The sequence below is a fragment of the Labeo rohita genome, chromosome 23, assembly GCF_022985175.1.
Source record: "Labeo rohita strain BAU-BD-2019 chromosome 23, IGBB_LRoh.1.0, whole genome shotgun sequence".
Lineage (NCBI taxonomy): Eukaryota > Metazoa > Chordata > Actinopteri > Cypriniformes > Cyprinidae > Labeo > Labeo rohita.
This window is the reverse complement of record NC_066891.1, coordinates 8,029,759-8,045,342: the sequence shown is the minus strand read 5'-3', so window position 1 is coordinate 8,045,342 and position 15,584 is coordinate 8,029,759. Positions and strand designations below refer to the sequence as shown.

At 36.2% G+C, this 15,584-nt stretch overlaps 1 protein-coding gene across 1 annotated transcript; it reads right to left on the bottom strand.

Annotated features, from left to right (window-relative positions):
- Positions 1–2,292: 2,292 nt before the first annotated feature.
- On the bottom strand, positions 2,293–5,361 carry fam110c (family with sequence similarity 110 member C). The gene has a single exon (XM_051095877.1). It carries the CDS (start codon positions 4,925–4,927, stop codon positions 3,962–3,964), a length of 966 nt encoding a protein of 321 aa, XP_050951834.1. The 5' UTR covers positions 4,928–5,361; the 3' UTR covers positions 2,293–3,961.
- Between the last annotated feature and the right edge of the window lie 10,223 nt (positions 5,362–15,584).

The window sequence follows — 15,584 nt, the reverse complement described above, 5'->3', positions numbered from 1 at the left end:
TGGCTGCTGTCAACTGTTTGGTTACCAGCATTCTTCAAAATAACTTTTTCTGTGTTCAACAGAAGAAAGAAACTCATATACACTACCAGTCAAAAGATTTCTGCTCACCGAGCCTGCATTTATTTGATCCAAAATACAGCAAAAGCAGTCAAATTTGAAAAACAATTTGTTGAGTCAGCTTAAAATAATTTGTAACCTGGCTGCCTTAAAATTTTAAGTTCAGTCAACTCAAACAAAGTTTATTCAACTTGAAATGTTTAGTTACAACTTAGATTTGAATCAACTTAAAATTTTAAGGCAGCTGGGTTACTTACCCATCTGTTAAGTTGTTATTTAGTACAACTTAACATTTCAAGTTGACTAAACTTATTTTAGTTGACTGAACTTACATTTTTAAGGCAGCAGGATAACAAATAATTTTAAGCTGTTTTTTAATTTTTTTACAGTGTGCTTTCTATTTAAATATATTTTAAAATGTAGTTTATTCCTGTGTTCAAAGCTAAATCATTAGCTTTCAGCATCATTACTTCAGTCTTGTCACATGATCCTTCAGAAATCATTGTAATATTCTGATTTGCTGTTCAAGAAACATTTATTATTATTATTATTATTATTATTATCAACAACTTTAAAAACAGTTGAGTACATTTTTCTTTGGTGAATAGAAAAATCCAAAGATCAGCATTTCTCTGAAATAAAAAGCTTTTGTAACATTATACACTATACCATTCAAAGGTAAGTCAGCAAGTTTAATAGAAAGTATTACTTTTATTTAGCTTTAAATTGATCAAAAGTGATTATAAAGACATTTATAATGTTACAAATAATTTATTTTCATTCAAACGTTCTATTCATCAAAGACACCTGAAAAAATTCTACTCAGCTGTTTTCAACATAATAATAATGATGATAAATGTTTTCTGAGCAGCAAATCAGAACATTTAAAGGATCATGTAACTGGAGTAATTAAAAAAAAATTCAGCTTTGAAATCACAGGAATAAATTACATTTTTAAAATATATTTAAATACAAAACAGTTATTTTAAATAGTAAAAATATTTCAAAATATTACAGTTTTCACCATACTTTAGATCAAATAAATGGAGGCTTGGTGAGCAGAAGAGACTTCTTTAAAAAACATTTAAAATCTTTCTGGTCAAAACCTTTTGACTGGTAATGTAGGTTTGGAACAAGTGGAGGGTGTGTAAATGATGAGGAAATTTTCATTTTTGTGTAAACTAAGCCCTTATTGATATATAGGCCCTTGTGTCAGTTTCCTTATGTGACTCACGTTTGTGTAAGGTAAAACCCCACCTAGATGAAAGTCCACACTATCCTGCAGGGTATTAGAAGTCATGTAGTTTTAAAAAGAGCTGAAAATTACATGCTGTGCACATAAACGTTTGGAAGCATTTATAGAAGTAACTTATTTGTGCATGCATGTATAGTGCCAGTAAATGATTATTGTGCCAGTACGGCTTTTTGACCCCTGAATAATTTTTACCATCTGAATAGAATGGACAACAATTAAATTGTTTCTTACTTCGCAAATTTCATAAAAATGACAAATGCCAGTAACTCAAGACAGTCATGCTTTTCTTCTGTTTCCAATGTGTTTAGAAAAACTTGTCACTTTGTATATGTACAGCAAAAAGGGGAATAATTCTGACATGCGTCCACAGCTGGAGGCCAAAAACTCTTGCATTTCAAAAAAATATTTAAAGTAGCGTAAAGGCCACGGACACTCCCTCTGCAAGATCTAACCTGCCACAGTCTGCATTTGAGAGGCCAGAGGGGTAAGTTTTTGTGCATGTGAAAACACTGCATACAATGGGTATATAAAATACCTGCCAAAATGATAAAAAGAAGCACTGGGTTCAGCCAACATGTGTTTTAGAGTTTTTTCGATCATTATAAATACTTATGCCATTATCTTCTTCTTGAACTATGTTAAAATACAAAAGCTATAACCCAAGAGATACACAAATTACACTAAACTACATACACAGTAAAAGTACTAAAATGGTAAGAAAACATTTTATTGACTGATATGCATGCTCATATTTACATAGCGTTTTTGCATAGCGTGTCAGGTTGTTTGACTCAATGTACATACACTATCAAGTTTTTTAAAATACCATTTCATATTTGCAAGGCATACTGAGTCAGGGAAGATATGACTAGACAATCAGAATAAACAGACAGCTAATCCTTGAACTTGTGTGACAGTGGCACAAATTAAATACACCCACGTTGGGTGTGAATGTACTTGCTTGTTCAGTGCTTCCGCTGTTGTGCAACAATGGACAGAGGTGCTTGTTTGAAGCCATATCTTTCCATATCTCAAGGCCAGGTGCTACCTTCAGCATTCCATAGCTGACAGGCCTTGATGGCCTGTTTGGCTTGAATGTCATTTGTCTTTGTAAACTATACTATATCCATAGGTTCATGTGCAAAGGTAGTTTTCACAAAACAGTGTCAAAATGAAATGCAGTGATATGGAAGCCCATTTCTGACACTGTATAAAAAATGTAAAAATATTAATGCGACTTTCTATCTCACATTTCTGACTGTTTTCCCAGAATTGCGTGATATAAACTCGCAATTGCAAGTTATAAAGTCAGAAGTGCAAGTTTTTATCTTTTCTCTTGCAAATGCAAGTTTGTATCTCACAATTCTGACTTTTTTCTCAGAATTAAGGTATAAACTTAAAATTGTGCGTTAAAGTTTAGTTTTGAGGAGAAAAAACACTGATATGTTCTACGTTTATATCTCACAATCCTGACTTTAACTAGGCCAATAACACCACAGCAGGCACTGGACTTCAATATAATGTCAGGTCGATGTTGCATTTTGGTTAAGAATGAAAATTGGGTATTTGATGTCAATTTGACATTGACTTAACGTTGGATTTTGGTTACACAACCTAAAAACAACAAAATATAAACGTCAGCTGACGTTATTGGACGTCAAATTAATGTTGACATTAGATGTTGAAATGACATTGAATTTTGGTCACCCGATGCCGCAGACGAAATATAACCAAATATCAACGTCTAATGACGTTTTGTGCCTGCTGCATGTTATAAAGTCAGAATTGTGAGACATAAACTCGCAATTCGGAGAAAAAAACACAATTGCAAGCGTCTGTCTCACAATTCTGATTTTATTTCTCACAATTGAGAGTTTAAGTCTCGCAATTCTGACTTTATAACTCACAATTGCGAGTTTATATCTTACAATACAGAAAAAAGTAAGAACTGCAAGTTTGCATCACGTAGTTCTGAGAAAAAACTCAGTAACACTCAGTAACTAAAAAAAATAAAGTAACATGATATCTAGGTAGATGAAGTGGAATACGTAACCAGGATGAAGTACTGGCATGTAGAAAAGGATTAACCAAAACAGCTAAACCAGTAGTTAGAGATCCTAAAACCAGCAAAAGAAGTAGCCTTTTGGAGCCATGGGTTCTCTTTGGAATTTCCTATGGGTCCTGTGGGTCTTTAGAATGGCGCTTTTGGATTCATGAGTAAAATTCGGTCAGTGGTTAGCATTCCGTTTGTGTCAACATAAATTACACACATTGCTAACAAGCTGCTAAATAAAGACTAAAACTACCACAACAACGTGTATGCTTGACGAAACCACTGTAGTCCTCAAATAGCAATTTGTTACAGTGGCTTTCAGATGTGAGGTATAAATATATGTAGTAATTTATGTAGTAGAACAAAATCTTAACCACAGACCTACTCACAAATTTCAGACCACCATTCTAAACCCTTGGTATTAGTTGAATATGAAGGAAATGAACATGTCAGCCAACTCAAGGCAGCAGAGAGCGTCTCTGACTGGACAAAGATGTTTACAGAGCCAAGAGATGTCACAGATAGATAAGTTAGTACTTTTTCAGGTCGTTCCATGTGTGATACTGACAAAAACGGCTCCTTTAACATGTCCCAAGTTAATCCAGATCTCGAAGAGTCTTTCCTGACTCTGCTGCATTTTTGCAACTGTAAAGCCACTTGATGATCCGAGCGTTGCGCTCGACAACTGAGGAACCTTGACGTACAGTCTCCTGCAATTCCTCCTCCTGCAGGCCGTCGCTGCTCCTCGAGAAGCCGTCATCTGACGTCGAGACGCTGATGCTTCGGATTTTGGAGCTGAGGTCCTCCGAACGCGCGGAGAAGTTCTCTCTGCCCAGGGACTCGATGATGTCACCGTCGAGCCCGCAGTATTTGAAGAACGCGTCGAAGTCCGCGAAGTTCTTCGAGTAGCGCGAACTGATGTCAGAGCTGGAGCGCCCCACACCCCTCCGGCTCCTGCGCTCCTGCTTCTGGGTTTCAGCGACTTTCCTGTGAGGAGGTCCTTTCGGCACACCTGAGTGCCCGTTTGAGATGGTTAAGGTTACCTGAGTGGCCTCGGAGTTCTTGCGCGTGGCGCATTCATCACCGCGAGCCTCAGAAATCGCGCTTGTCTTGTCTTTAATAGAAAATAACGATTTTTTAAATAATCTCCTGTTCCCACCAGGCGATCCTCTTAAGAGTTCACACTTCTGTCTGTATAATAAAATCGAGTCGCGTTTTTTCGAGCTGCTCCGTCTCACCGCATTACCACTTTCTTCTTCAGGCGACGGAATATCCTCAACATCAACCTGAGCGGTGTAAATAACGGAACCGTGCGCTGCGTTTGAAGACTCTCGGCTGCTCACGGAGGCAGAGCTGATGCTGATAAACGGTTCCTGAGTGGAACCGACCACTTGTTGGCTTTTTACGTATTGAGGTTTAGTTGCTGCCAACCTCTCCACCGCACTGACGCGTCCTTTATTCGCTTCGCTTTCTCGCTCCATCTGTCTCCTCAAAAACTCGGGCCCCTTCACAAGAATGCGCGACGCGTCCACGTCGGCCGAGCCTTGCGTTTTCTTCAGCATTGTGCAGTCTAGATTAGTACTTCGCGTTAAATCCACAACAGCTATCTTGCAAAAATGGTCCGACGGTGAGTAGATAGTAGCCTAGATGAGAACACACTGACGCACACCTTTACCTGTTCATACTACTCATCTACTCCACCCACTAACAGGTCAAGACAGCGAGTTTTGGCACGAGGGATGTGTAGGTGAGGAAGATGTGGAAAGGTAGATTGTGACTTAACGTCTGCAACATAGGGCTTGCAAATCCTTTTACTTAGTTTTTTTTATTTGTTTCTTTGATTTTTTGTTTTTATAAGAATTATCCCATGTCATGTTCCTGTGAAAGCCAGTTTATAATAAAACGGAATAAAAAATAAATAAAAAAAACATAATTTTATCTCGCTATTCTGACTTAATTTCTCGCAATTTTGAGTTTATAGCTACCCATTCTGAGTTTATTACTCGCAATTTAGAGGTTATATTGCGCAATTCTGACTTTATTTCTCAAATTTTCGAGTTTATACTTAGCAATTCTGACTTTATTTCTTGAAATTTTGAGGTTTATATTTTAGTTTGTATTTCGCAATTCTGACTTAATTTCTCACAATTTCAAGTTTATATCTCGCAATTCTGACTTAATTTCTTACAATTTCAAGTTTATATCTTGAAATTCTGACTTTATTTCTCACAATTTCAAGTTTTTATCTCGCAATTCTGACTTATTTCTCCCAGTTCTGACTTTATTTTTTGCCATTTCAAGTTTATATCTCGCAAGTCTGACTTTATTTCTCACAATTCTGACTTTATTTCTCACAATTTCGAGTTTATATTTCGCAAGTCTGACTTTATTTCTCGCAATTCTGACTTTATTTCTCACAATTTCGAATTTATATCTCACAATTCTGATTTTATAACTCGCAATTTAGAGTTTATATTTCCCAATTCTGACTTTATTTGTCACAACTGCGAGTTTATATCTTGCAGTTTTGACTTTATAACTCACAATTTCGCGTTTATATCACGCAATTCTGAAAAAAGTCAGAGTTGCCTGTTTACATCTTGCAATTCTGACTTTATTTCTCACATTTTAGAGTTTACATCTTACAATTCTGACTTATTTCTCACAATTTTAAGTTTATATTTCGCATTTCTGACTTAATTTCTCAAAATTTCGAGTTTATATCTTGCAATTCTGACTTTATTACTGGCAATTGTGCATTTATATCTCACAATTCTTTCTTTTTTCTCAGAATTGTGAAGTCACGATTACCATTTTTATGTTTTTATTCTGGTAGAAACTCGCTTCCATATGTTCCACTCGTAAAGACCCAGAGAGGATTTTCTTTTTCCTGAAAATGCTATAGTTAATGTAAACTTACCGAGTTTGTTCACACCATGTATAATAATTTTACAAGAAATTATAGATTCTCTTTGTACTTTTTAGGATGTCTTTTTCACCTTGTTGTAGTTTTCTTGTTTAAAAATGATCAGCCCAAAAAAATGCTTGTGAATCTCATTATATTATCATATCCCTTTATCAGCTTGCTTTCTTACAATTAGCAGAGGTTTTGTTTTTCTTTTTGGAACTGGTTGGTCGTAGGCCTCATTGATCTGAGCATCTGCACCTCATTTTTGAGTGAACGCTTGCCAAAACTATTACTAATAACTTTTAATCAGTTTTTTTTTTTTTATTAAAAACTGAGGTGCATCAGTTTAGAAAAATTAAGCCATATAATCAAACAGTAATCAAACAAAACTGTGCTAACTGAAAGAAAACAAGTTGGCAAAAAGAATAAATCCAAGATTTACCAAATTAGGTAATAGAGGTTCAACACAGCACAAGAGTAAAACAGTGAAGGAATTTAAGGGAGGCTAGGGTTATTGTCAAACTTTTTTAATCCAGGTAATATTTCTTAAGGTGTAAAAAATAAGGTGTAAAATGATTTCATGCTTGACCTGATTCTTGTTTTTTCTCAGCATCTGCTTATGCACTGTGTGGCCTGATTCAGTAATATTTCTCCCTGTGTGCAGAAATGTAATGTCAAACAAAGTAATAAAAAAAATGTAAAACATCTTTTGACATTTGACCTGCTAATTTTTTTGTTTGTTGTATCCTTGTGCATATGGGACTATCTAATATGGTCATTTGTTGTCATGTGCTCGCATTTAATAAAGAGAAGCAAAACACATGCACTACACATAAACTTTAATTGGTTCCACTCCTACACTAATCAAAAGCATTCTACAGTTTTAAATTTAATGCAGAGGGACATTGGCCAGGAGAAGAATGCAGGATCTCCATGAAACCAGTAGATGGCGTCAAGCTTGAGGAGGTGATGTACCTGTTTGTGTATGAGAGTGCATGATGAGCAGTTGCTTCATAACCTTTAAACATAATTTCTGAATCTGAGCAGTAAACTAATTTAGAATTGCTTTGACTTTTTTTATCCCACAATAAAATGAAACAACTCCAGCAGCCACCCAGAACACCCTAGCAACCGCATAGCAACACATCAGAAACCACCATAACAACCCCATATCAACATCCTGGCAAAGCTATTTTCCGGACTGAATTCCTGTGGAGTGTTTGTGCATTGCACAACGTGCAAAATACACTAAACGGCAACTGTCCACTTACCGTAACCCAGAAATCATTTCTTCACTCAACCCAACTCAGAACCAAGAATTTGTGTGGACGTAATTTATGTGTTCTAAAGTGCCTGCTGTGCAGTTTGCTGGAAAATATCCAAGGCAATAGCAGTACACTAAAACCAATATATGGCTTCTTTGACCTCAGAGCCTCCAAAATCGTACGTAGATCCAGATGAGATAGGGTGAGACTCATTATCATGTCAGTCTACTCCGAAATACACGAACATCTTTAAATGTTCAGAATCCCACATCACTTACAAACCTTAATAACTATAATTGTACACAGACTGTATCAGCACACTTGCAGCACAATAAGCACAATCCAAATCCTAAAGGCCACAATGGGCTTTTCTCGTAAATACAGAGCCCTCTTCTTTGTGTATGAATTATAACATGTGAAACCACAGTGTGACAAATTACAACCATAACCGCAACCTTCCGTTAACCTTGTTTACACATCTCACAAAAGCAAATAATTGTGATGTGTCCCTTCCACACCTGATCACTCAAGGCCTTTCTGTACAAATATGTACGTAATTCCAGACATGATCTCTGATAGGAAACAGTGATGTGATTGCATAACCTTCAAGGTTAATCATTTAGGCCTGGAGTAAAGTATGATTATGTCAGACTCTACACAAAACCCCTACTAGATTGGCAAGAGTATTTAGGTCTTGAATAATGCAGCACATCTTTGTTTTTAAGAAACTGAAGATTTAAATAAATACTTAAACTGAAAATGTTCTGATAATGTACACTCTAAAAAATGTTGAGTAAAAAACAACCCAAATTGGGTTATTTGGCAACCCATCGCTGGGTAAATATTGGACAGAACACATGCTGGGTTATTTGGACCCAGCTCGCTGGGTTACATGTTTTTACCACACATGCTGGGCTATTTTATTTCAGTCAGCTATTGTTTAAAAATTATTACATTGCTGGCTTAAAATAGACTGAAACTTATATAAAAAAAATCCACACACAGAATCATAGAGGCAATAGCAATATAAGATAAACATTTATTATTAAGCAAGAACACATGGACAAAATACAAGACGAATTGAATATATTTGGGAGAACACAGCATAGTTTACAATATTACATTTAAACTCGTTTAACAAGCATTTAAGATATAAAAACGATTAAAAGTAGCATTTTAATTTTAGTGTATTCAAGCGTTCTCTGTAATCACTCTTTACCGAAATACCGCTAATTCTCGTGCCGGTGTGTTGCCGAAATCTGAGCCGGTGAAGGGCTGCTGTTTGGTGGGGTAACTGCGAACTTCAGACCGCGGCATCGCGTGTCACTCGTAGCTGAAAGATGCCGTGACTGACTCCAAAATCTCCCCATAATTTAAAAGTCACCAACTTACTCACCTCAGCCGTTAAAATTCCCGCCACTGAAGAGACAAAAAATCTGTTGTCCAGATGTCATTAAAGGCATAGGCACACTCTTGTCGTTTTTATTACCAAATGGTCAATACACTCAAATTGAGTAATCGCTTTTTAACAAAACATTAATAGGGAAACACAATTTTTACATTTTATTATTTGATTATATTCTACTCTCAATCAAATTTAATAAGCAGTGCATGGGTCATAGCAAAAAAACATGCATTCTCCTACACAAAACTTTATAAAAATCCACAAAATGTATCTAAAGAGCCAAGTAATCCTTTTGTTATGAATAAAAAACTTAACCTAATATAACACACCATTTCATTTTTATGTTAAGTTGTCATGGCAAATGAGTTATTGATGTACAGGACACCAAATGGCACCCTACAGTGATACTGACCCACAAATGCATCATTAATGTATTTTAACTTTAAAATGTCACTTCCGGCCAAAATGCAAGTCCATAATCTATAATAACACTTCCTCCATTGAAAAAGCCCCTGTTTTTCTCAATCCACTGACATATTTCTATAGGACTGTTTTTGCTTGTATATATTTTGCTTGATCTGTACATATTTCACATTTGATTCAAATGACTTTTTCACAGGAGAAAGCTATGTTATAGATGGACTTGTATTTTAGCTGGAAGTTAAAACTGTTTTAATGTTGGATTAATGTTTATTTAAAACATACAGCTAATGAATTGCTTAGATCATTCATCGCCGCCGCCTGCTTGTCTCATTCAGACCTGCTGTCTTTGTTTCATGGAGATGTTTTATGTACCATACTTTCACAAAGCATTGCTTTATTGGCTGTTTGGTTATCCTAAAATAATAAATCTAATTCACATCAAAAACAACTGCTCGTGCAACATGTGCGTAGCATCTTTGTTTGGATGGTGACTAAAAATGCAGTGGTTGCTTCTAATTTCAAATGCCTACAGCTATTTTTGTTTAAGTCAGATTGTTGTTAATAGAGCAAATAACCAATAAATAAATATAAAGCAACCATATCAGAATCAGCCAATTTGCTAGTTTAAAAAAAAATCTGAATTGGCAATGATCAGTGCCTTATTAATTGAAGTACTAAATAAAAGGCCTCAAAGGCCATTTTTAGTCAGTACTTCAATAGGTAGATTTTTCATAAAGGCGAAGGTCAGGGATCTTGGGAATGAAAAGGTTGGTCACCACTAACTTTAATTATATTAAAGGAGAACTCCACATCCAGGACAACGATTTACAAATAATTTACTCACCCCCTTGTCATGCAAGATGTTCATGTCTTTTTTTTTCAGCTGTAAAGAAATTATGTTTTTTGAGGAAAACATTTCAGAATTTTTCTTCATATGATGGACTGATATGGTGCCCCGATTTTGAACTTCCAAAATGCAGTTTAAATGTGGCTTCAAATGATCCCAAATGCAGTTGTAAACGATCCCAGCCGAGGAATTCACTTAAAAATACAATTTATATACTTTTTAATGCTCGTCTTGTCTTACTCTGCTTGGACTGTTTTTGTTCCAATTCGTGACAGTTCGGGTATGTAAAAACATCTGATGTTCTCCCTCAACTTCAAAATCGTCCTATATCGCTGTTTTACCTTTTTTGTTAAGGGTGTTTGATCTTCTTTGCATGTTCACGTTGCAAAGACTGGGTCGGAACTTCTGCAGCGATGTAGGATGATTTTGAAATGATTTTTGAAGTTGAGGGAGAAAATACGATTGGAGTTTTTTGACATACCCTAACTGTCTTGAGTTCCTGGAGAGAAAGGCAAATAAAAAATTCTTTACAACTGAAGAAAGACAGACATGAACATCTTGGATGACAAAGGGGTGAGTAGGAAAAAAAAGTGGACTTCTAGGGTAAGTGGACTTCTCCTTTAATGATTATCTTTAATTAGATTAATTATAGATTATTGTGATGTTCTGATTCTGATGGCACACATTCACTGGATCCATTGGTGAGCAAGTGATGTAATGCTACATTTCTCCAAATCATCCTGGATCTCATCTACATCTTGGATGGCCTGAGGGTAAGTAAATTTTCAGCAAATTTTCATTTTTGGGTGAACTATAAGAAAGGTTCAAATTAGGGAACAAGTTTATTGTTCACTCAAATCTGAGAGGCATTTTCTGCCAGCAGCATATTGTGTCCGTATGCAAGGCTAAGGATGTTAATGTGAAGACATACTTAATGAAAGTTCCAAGATTTGCTCATTACGATGAAGTAAACCCTTAGATGATTTGTATGTGGAGCAGCTGCAAACCAGCTGAATTTCAGATTGTGAATACTGCACAGATCAAGCGGGATCTCTGGCTCAAGCACTGATACTAAAGGTTAAAGAAAAAAAGTAGTTGTGCTGCATAATCCAGTCAGTCAAAACCAATAGAATGACTATGTCAGTGGATATCGGATTTGTTGTTGTATAGAGGAGATGTGCTGGATTTCCCAGCAAGTTGGACTCGTGCATCACCTCCCTTAAAGTTTGGCGCAGCTCGAGCCACTGACCCTAGAATATGGTTTTCATTATTTCTCTTACTGGTCATTATCTTTGACAGTGTTATGCATCAAAGCCAAAAAAGGAAAGCTGATAAACCTATTAGTATCTCTTATTTGTCTACAAATACTGACATTTTTCTAAGGAAATCATCATGTCTTGATCCCAGCCTGTGTTTGTCTGTCATGTGTTTTGTACTCTTATTTTGAAATGTATTTCCCCAGTGTTTCTGGGTCATTCTATAATTATGGGTACATTTAGAATTTGACAATTTGAAGAAAAAATTTTCCTGTTTCGCAAAAACCCAAACATGACCTTAAATAGCTGCTTTGAAACAATCTATATTGTGTAAAGTGCTACATAAATAAAGGTGATCTGTAGGAATATGAGTATAAAATACCATCTGTCCACCATGTTACCTTTACTGGGTAACACAGTTGACAAGTAACTTTTAGTGTTTTGGGCCTATACTTAACATGGAAGAATAGAACTACTGAGCATATGGTATGTTTAGAAATATTTTCATAAACAAAACATAAGTTTTTGTTAAATTGTCTTATTTAAATTTGCAGCAATAATACTTGTGTAACACTGTTGGCAGTCAAATAATCCACTCTTGACACAGGTTTGCTAGCCTAGTTTAACCAATATTAGAGGAAAGAGAGAGAACATAACTTCTAGTCTTTCATCCACATGCTTCTATCTAAAGGAAATATCATCATGCGAGAATGGGACAAACCATTCCTTTTTTGGAGGGGGGGGGGGTCTAGTTGGTAACTTAGTTGACGATGGTTTTTCCGACACAAATAAAACAAGTTATATCACAATAAATGCTTATTATTGTTAAAGCAAACAAATGTCTTGAAAACCTAATCTAACTGAAGGTAAAACTATGAAATTCATTTACATTTAAAGAAGAAGTCCACTTCCAAAACAAAGATTTACTTATAATGTACTCACCGCCTTGTCATCCAAGATGTTTATGTCTTTCTTTCTTCAGTTGTGAAGAAATTATGTTTTTTAAAGAAAACCTTTCAGCATTTTTCTCCATATGATGGACTGATATGGTGCCCCGATTTTGAACTTCCAACAGGCAGTTTAAATGTGACTTTAAATGATCCCAAATGCAGTTGTAAACAATCCCAGCCGAGAAAGAAGGGTCTTATCTAGCGTAACAATCGGTTATTTTCATTAAAAAAATACAAATCGAAAAACTCCAATCGTATTTTCTCCCTCAACTTCAAAAATAATTTCAAAATCATCCTACATCGCTGCAGAAGTACCGACCCAGTCGAACATGCAAAGAAGATCAAACACCCTTAACAAAAAAGTAAAACAGCGATATAGGGTGATTTTAAAGTTGAGGGAGAACATGAGATGGGAGTTTTTCAACATACCCTAACATGAACCGAAAAAAAAAGTCCAGGCAGAAAAAGACAAGACAAGCGTTTGACATTAAATATATATATATAGATAGTATTATTTTTATGAAAATAACAGATTGTTTCGCTAGATAAGACCCTTCTTTCTCGGCTGGGATCATTTACAACCGCATTTGGGATCGTTTGAAGCTGCATTTAAACTGCATTTTGGAAGTTCAAAATTGGGGCACCATAGCAGTCCATTATATGGAGAAAAATGTTGAAATGTTTTCCTCAAAAAACATAATTTCTTTACGACTGAAGAAAGAAAGACATGAACATCGTGGATGACAAGAGGGTGAGTACATTATATGTGAATCTTTGTTTTGGAAGTGGACTTCTCCTTTAAGGTAATATTCATGCTTAAATCCTGAGTAGAATGAGCAACTTTACAAAATCGGGCAGCTGAATACCAGGGTTTCAACTTCGGGAACACAGATTAAGATATTTTTTATAAAATCCAAGAGCTTTCTGATCCTGCATAGACAGCAATGAAACTACCACATTCAAGTCCCAGTAAAGTAACAAAATATATATCTTGAATGCACTGCTGTGTTTAAAAGTGTCCACCAAATGAATGCAATACAGCACCACAATAGATCCTGTGTTATTTTTATTGGACTAACCCCATAGGTATAGGCTCTCTGAGTTTCCTGTTTTGACTTTGTCAGATATGTATGCACATATATTTAGTGTGCAGTAAATTCACTCGTCTGGTGCACACTATTAATACACTGAATAGTGGCGTGCATAGTGTGGGGTGATATGAGCCCCTACCCCCTCAATCACCAATGCTAAAGTGCCCTTTTGGTCCTATCGAGGTGCCCCTGAAACGTGATTTCTGGTTTCATAACAGAGCAAGTATGGCTAAGCAGACCAGGCTGCTGACTGAAAAATACTGCAATCTAAACTTGTTCTGGAAAACTTTCCCACAACCTGATCACCTAGATCTGCATATGCTAGTCTGCTCTTTAAGGGGATTCTGATACCAATAATAGAATTGGGACTGATTAGGCTGGAAAAAAAAAACATATGCTGGTTAAGTATGTTTTGAAGCATGGTTTGAGCTGGTCCTATGCTGGTCCTAAGCAACTAGCTCCTGCTCAGGACCATCTTAAACCAGCTCAGGACCAGGTTAAACCAGCTCAAACCGGCTAGCATGCTTCAAAACATACCTACCCAGCATCATCGGATGCAAAGTAGGGCTCTGTATTGCCAAGAATCTGGCGATACGATACGTATCACGATACAGGGGTTGCGATATGATAAGTTGCGATACATTGCGATATTGTAAACAAGGCAATATATTGGGATATTTCTTATTTTATGAATAGGACATACTTTTAGGAAAGCTGGAATTAAAAACACATCACCATATGCAAACCATTCAATGTTACTGAATCACTTTTTATGCAGAACAAGTGTGTGGGGGGGGGGGGATAAAGTGCTTGCTTCTTTAGTTATTACATTTATAAAATGTAAGCTTTTATAAACAGACCATATACATTTTAGACCCTTTTTAGACCCTTTACACCCCTAATGCAAAGCTCACTTTTACATGCTGTTTGAACATTAATGTGTGTTGGCAGTGTATGTACAAATCTACCCTATAATGATAAAAATCCATGCAGTAGTTTTTAGTTAATCTGTAAAAATAATATCCCCTTTTTTAAATCAAACCATTTTCAGATGTCCACCGACAGAGGCCACTCCCACGATAGTTGATTGACATGAACGTCTTACCTCAGATCAGCTGTAACTGTCCGACCTCCATTGTTTCGATGCGGAGCAGGGATGTAAGTTAGATAAGAATATCTCAGATTGAGTGATTGAGGTGTTGTGTTGCTGGATGTAATAATGAACAGAGTGGTCGTCATTTACTCCTGACATCTGAGCCACTGAAGATGCATATGTCTATGTTCGTGCAGATCATTAGTGATCCAGCTTCACCTACAGGAGAAGTGAGTATAAGGGGTTTATTATGAATCTCTGCAATCACCTTTCCTAACAGAGTGCCAGTTAGCAAGTTTCACGGCTGAACAATCTCTCCAAGATGTTCTGAGCTGTAGAGAGAAGAGAGGGGCGGGGCAAGCAGAGCTCATTTGCATTTAAAGGAACAATCCCTTAGAATGGGATGATATTTGCAGAGAACCAAAGTATATTATAGACTTTTCATTAAGACCCTAAAGAATCATATCAACATGTGGAAAATGGGCATCTGATGACCCTTTTAATAGGGGGCCTGAATAGACATAAGAGAAAAGTTTCTTAATCACTAATGTGCCATTTACTGGCAAAACATAATATGAGACGTTTACTCAAAACTGGGGTCTGGATCCTCTGTGTGATACACTGTATATGCCACATCCCTTATGAGAATTAACCATGGTTTTGCTACAAAAAAACAAAACATGGTTACTATACATACATACTATATTTGGTATTCTAACCATAGTTTAACAAGTCAAGTCAAGCTTTATTGTCATTCCGCTACATGTGTGGACATACAGTGGAACGAAATGTCGTGTCTCGCAGGACCACGGTGCTACATAAATAAACATAAATATGAACATAAATACACTAGACGTAGAAACAATTTTTTAAACCTATACATGTAACTATACATATACTATAAATAATTGACTATACATACACATAACCTAAGACAGACTATACAAATAGTTTACATAATAACTGTGCATGATAACCATG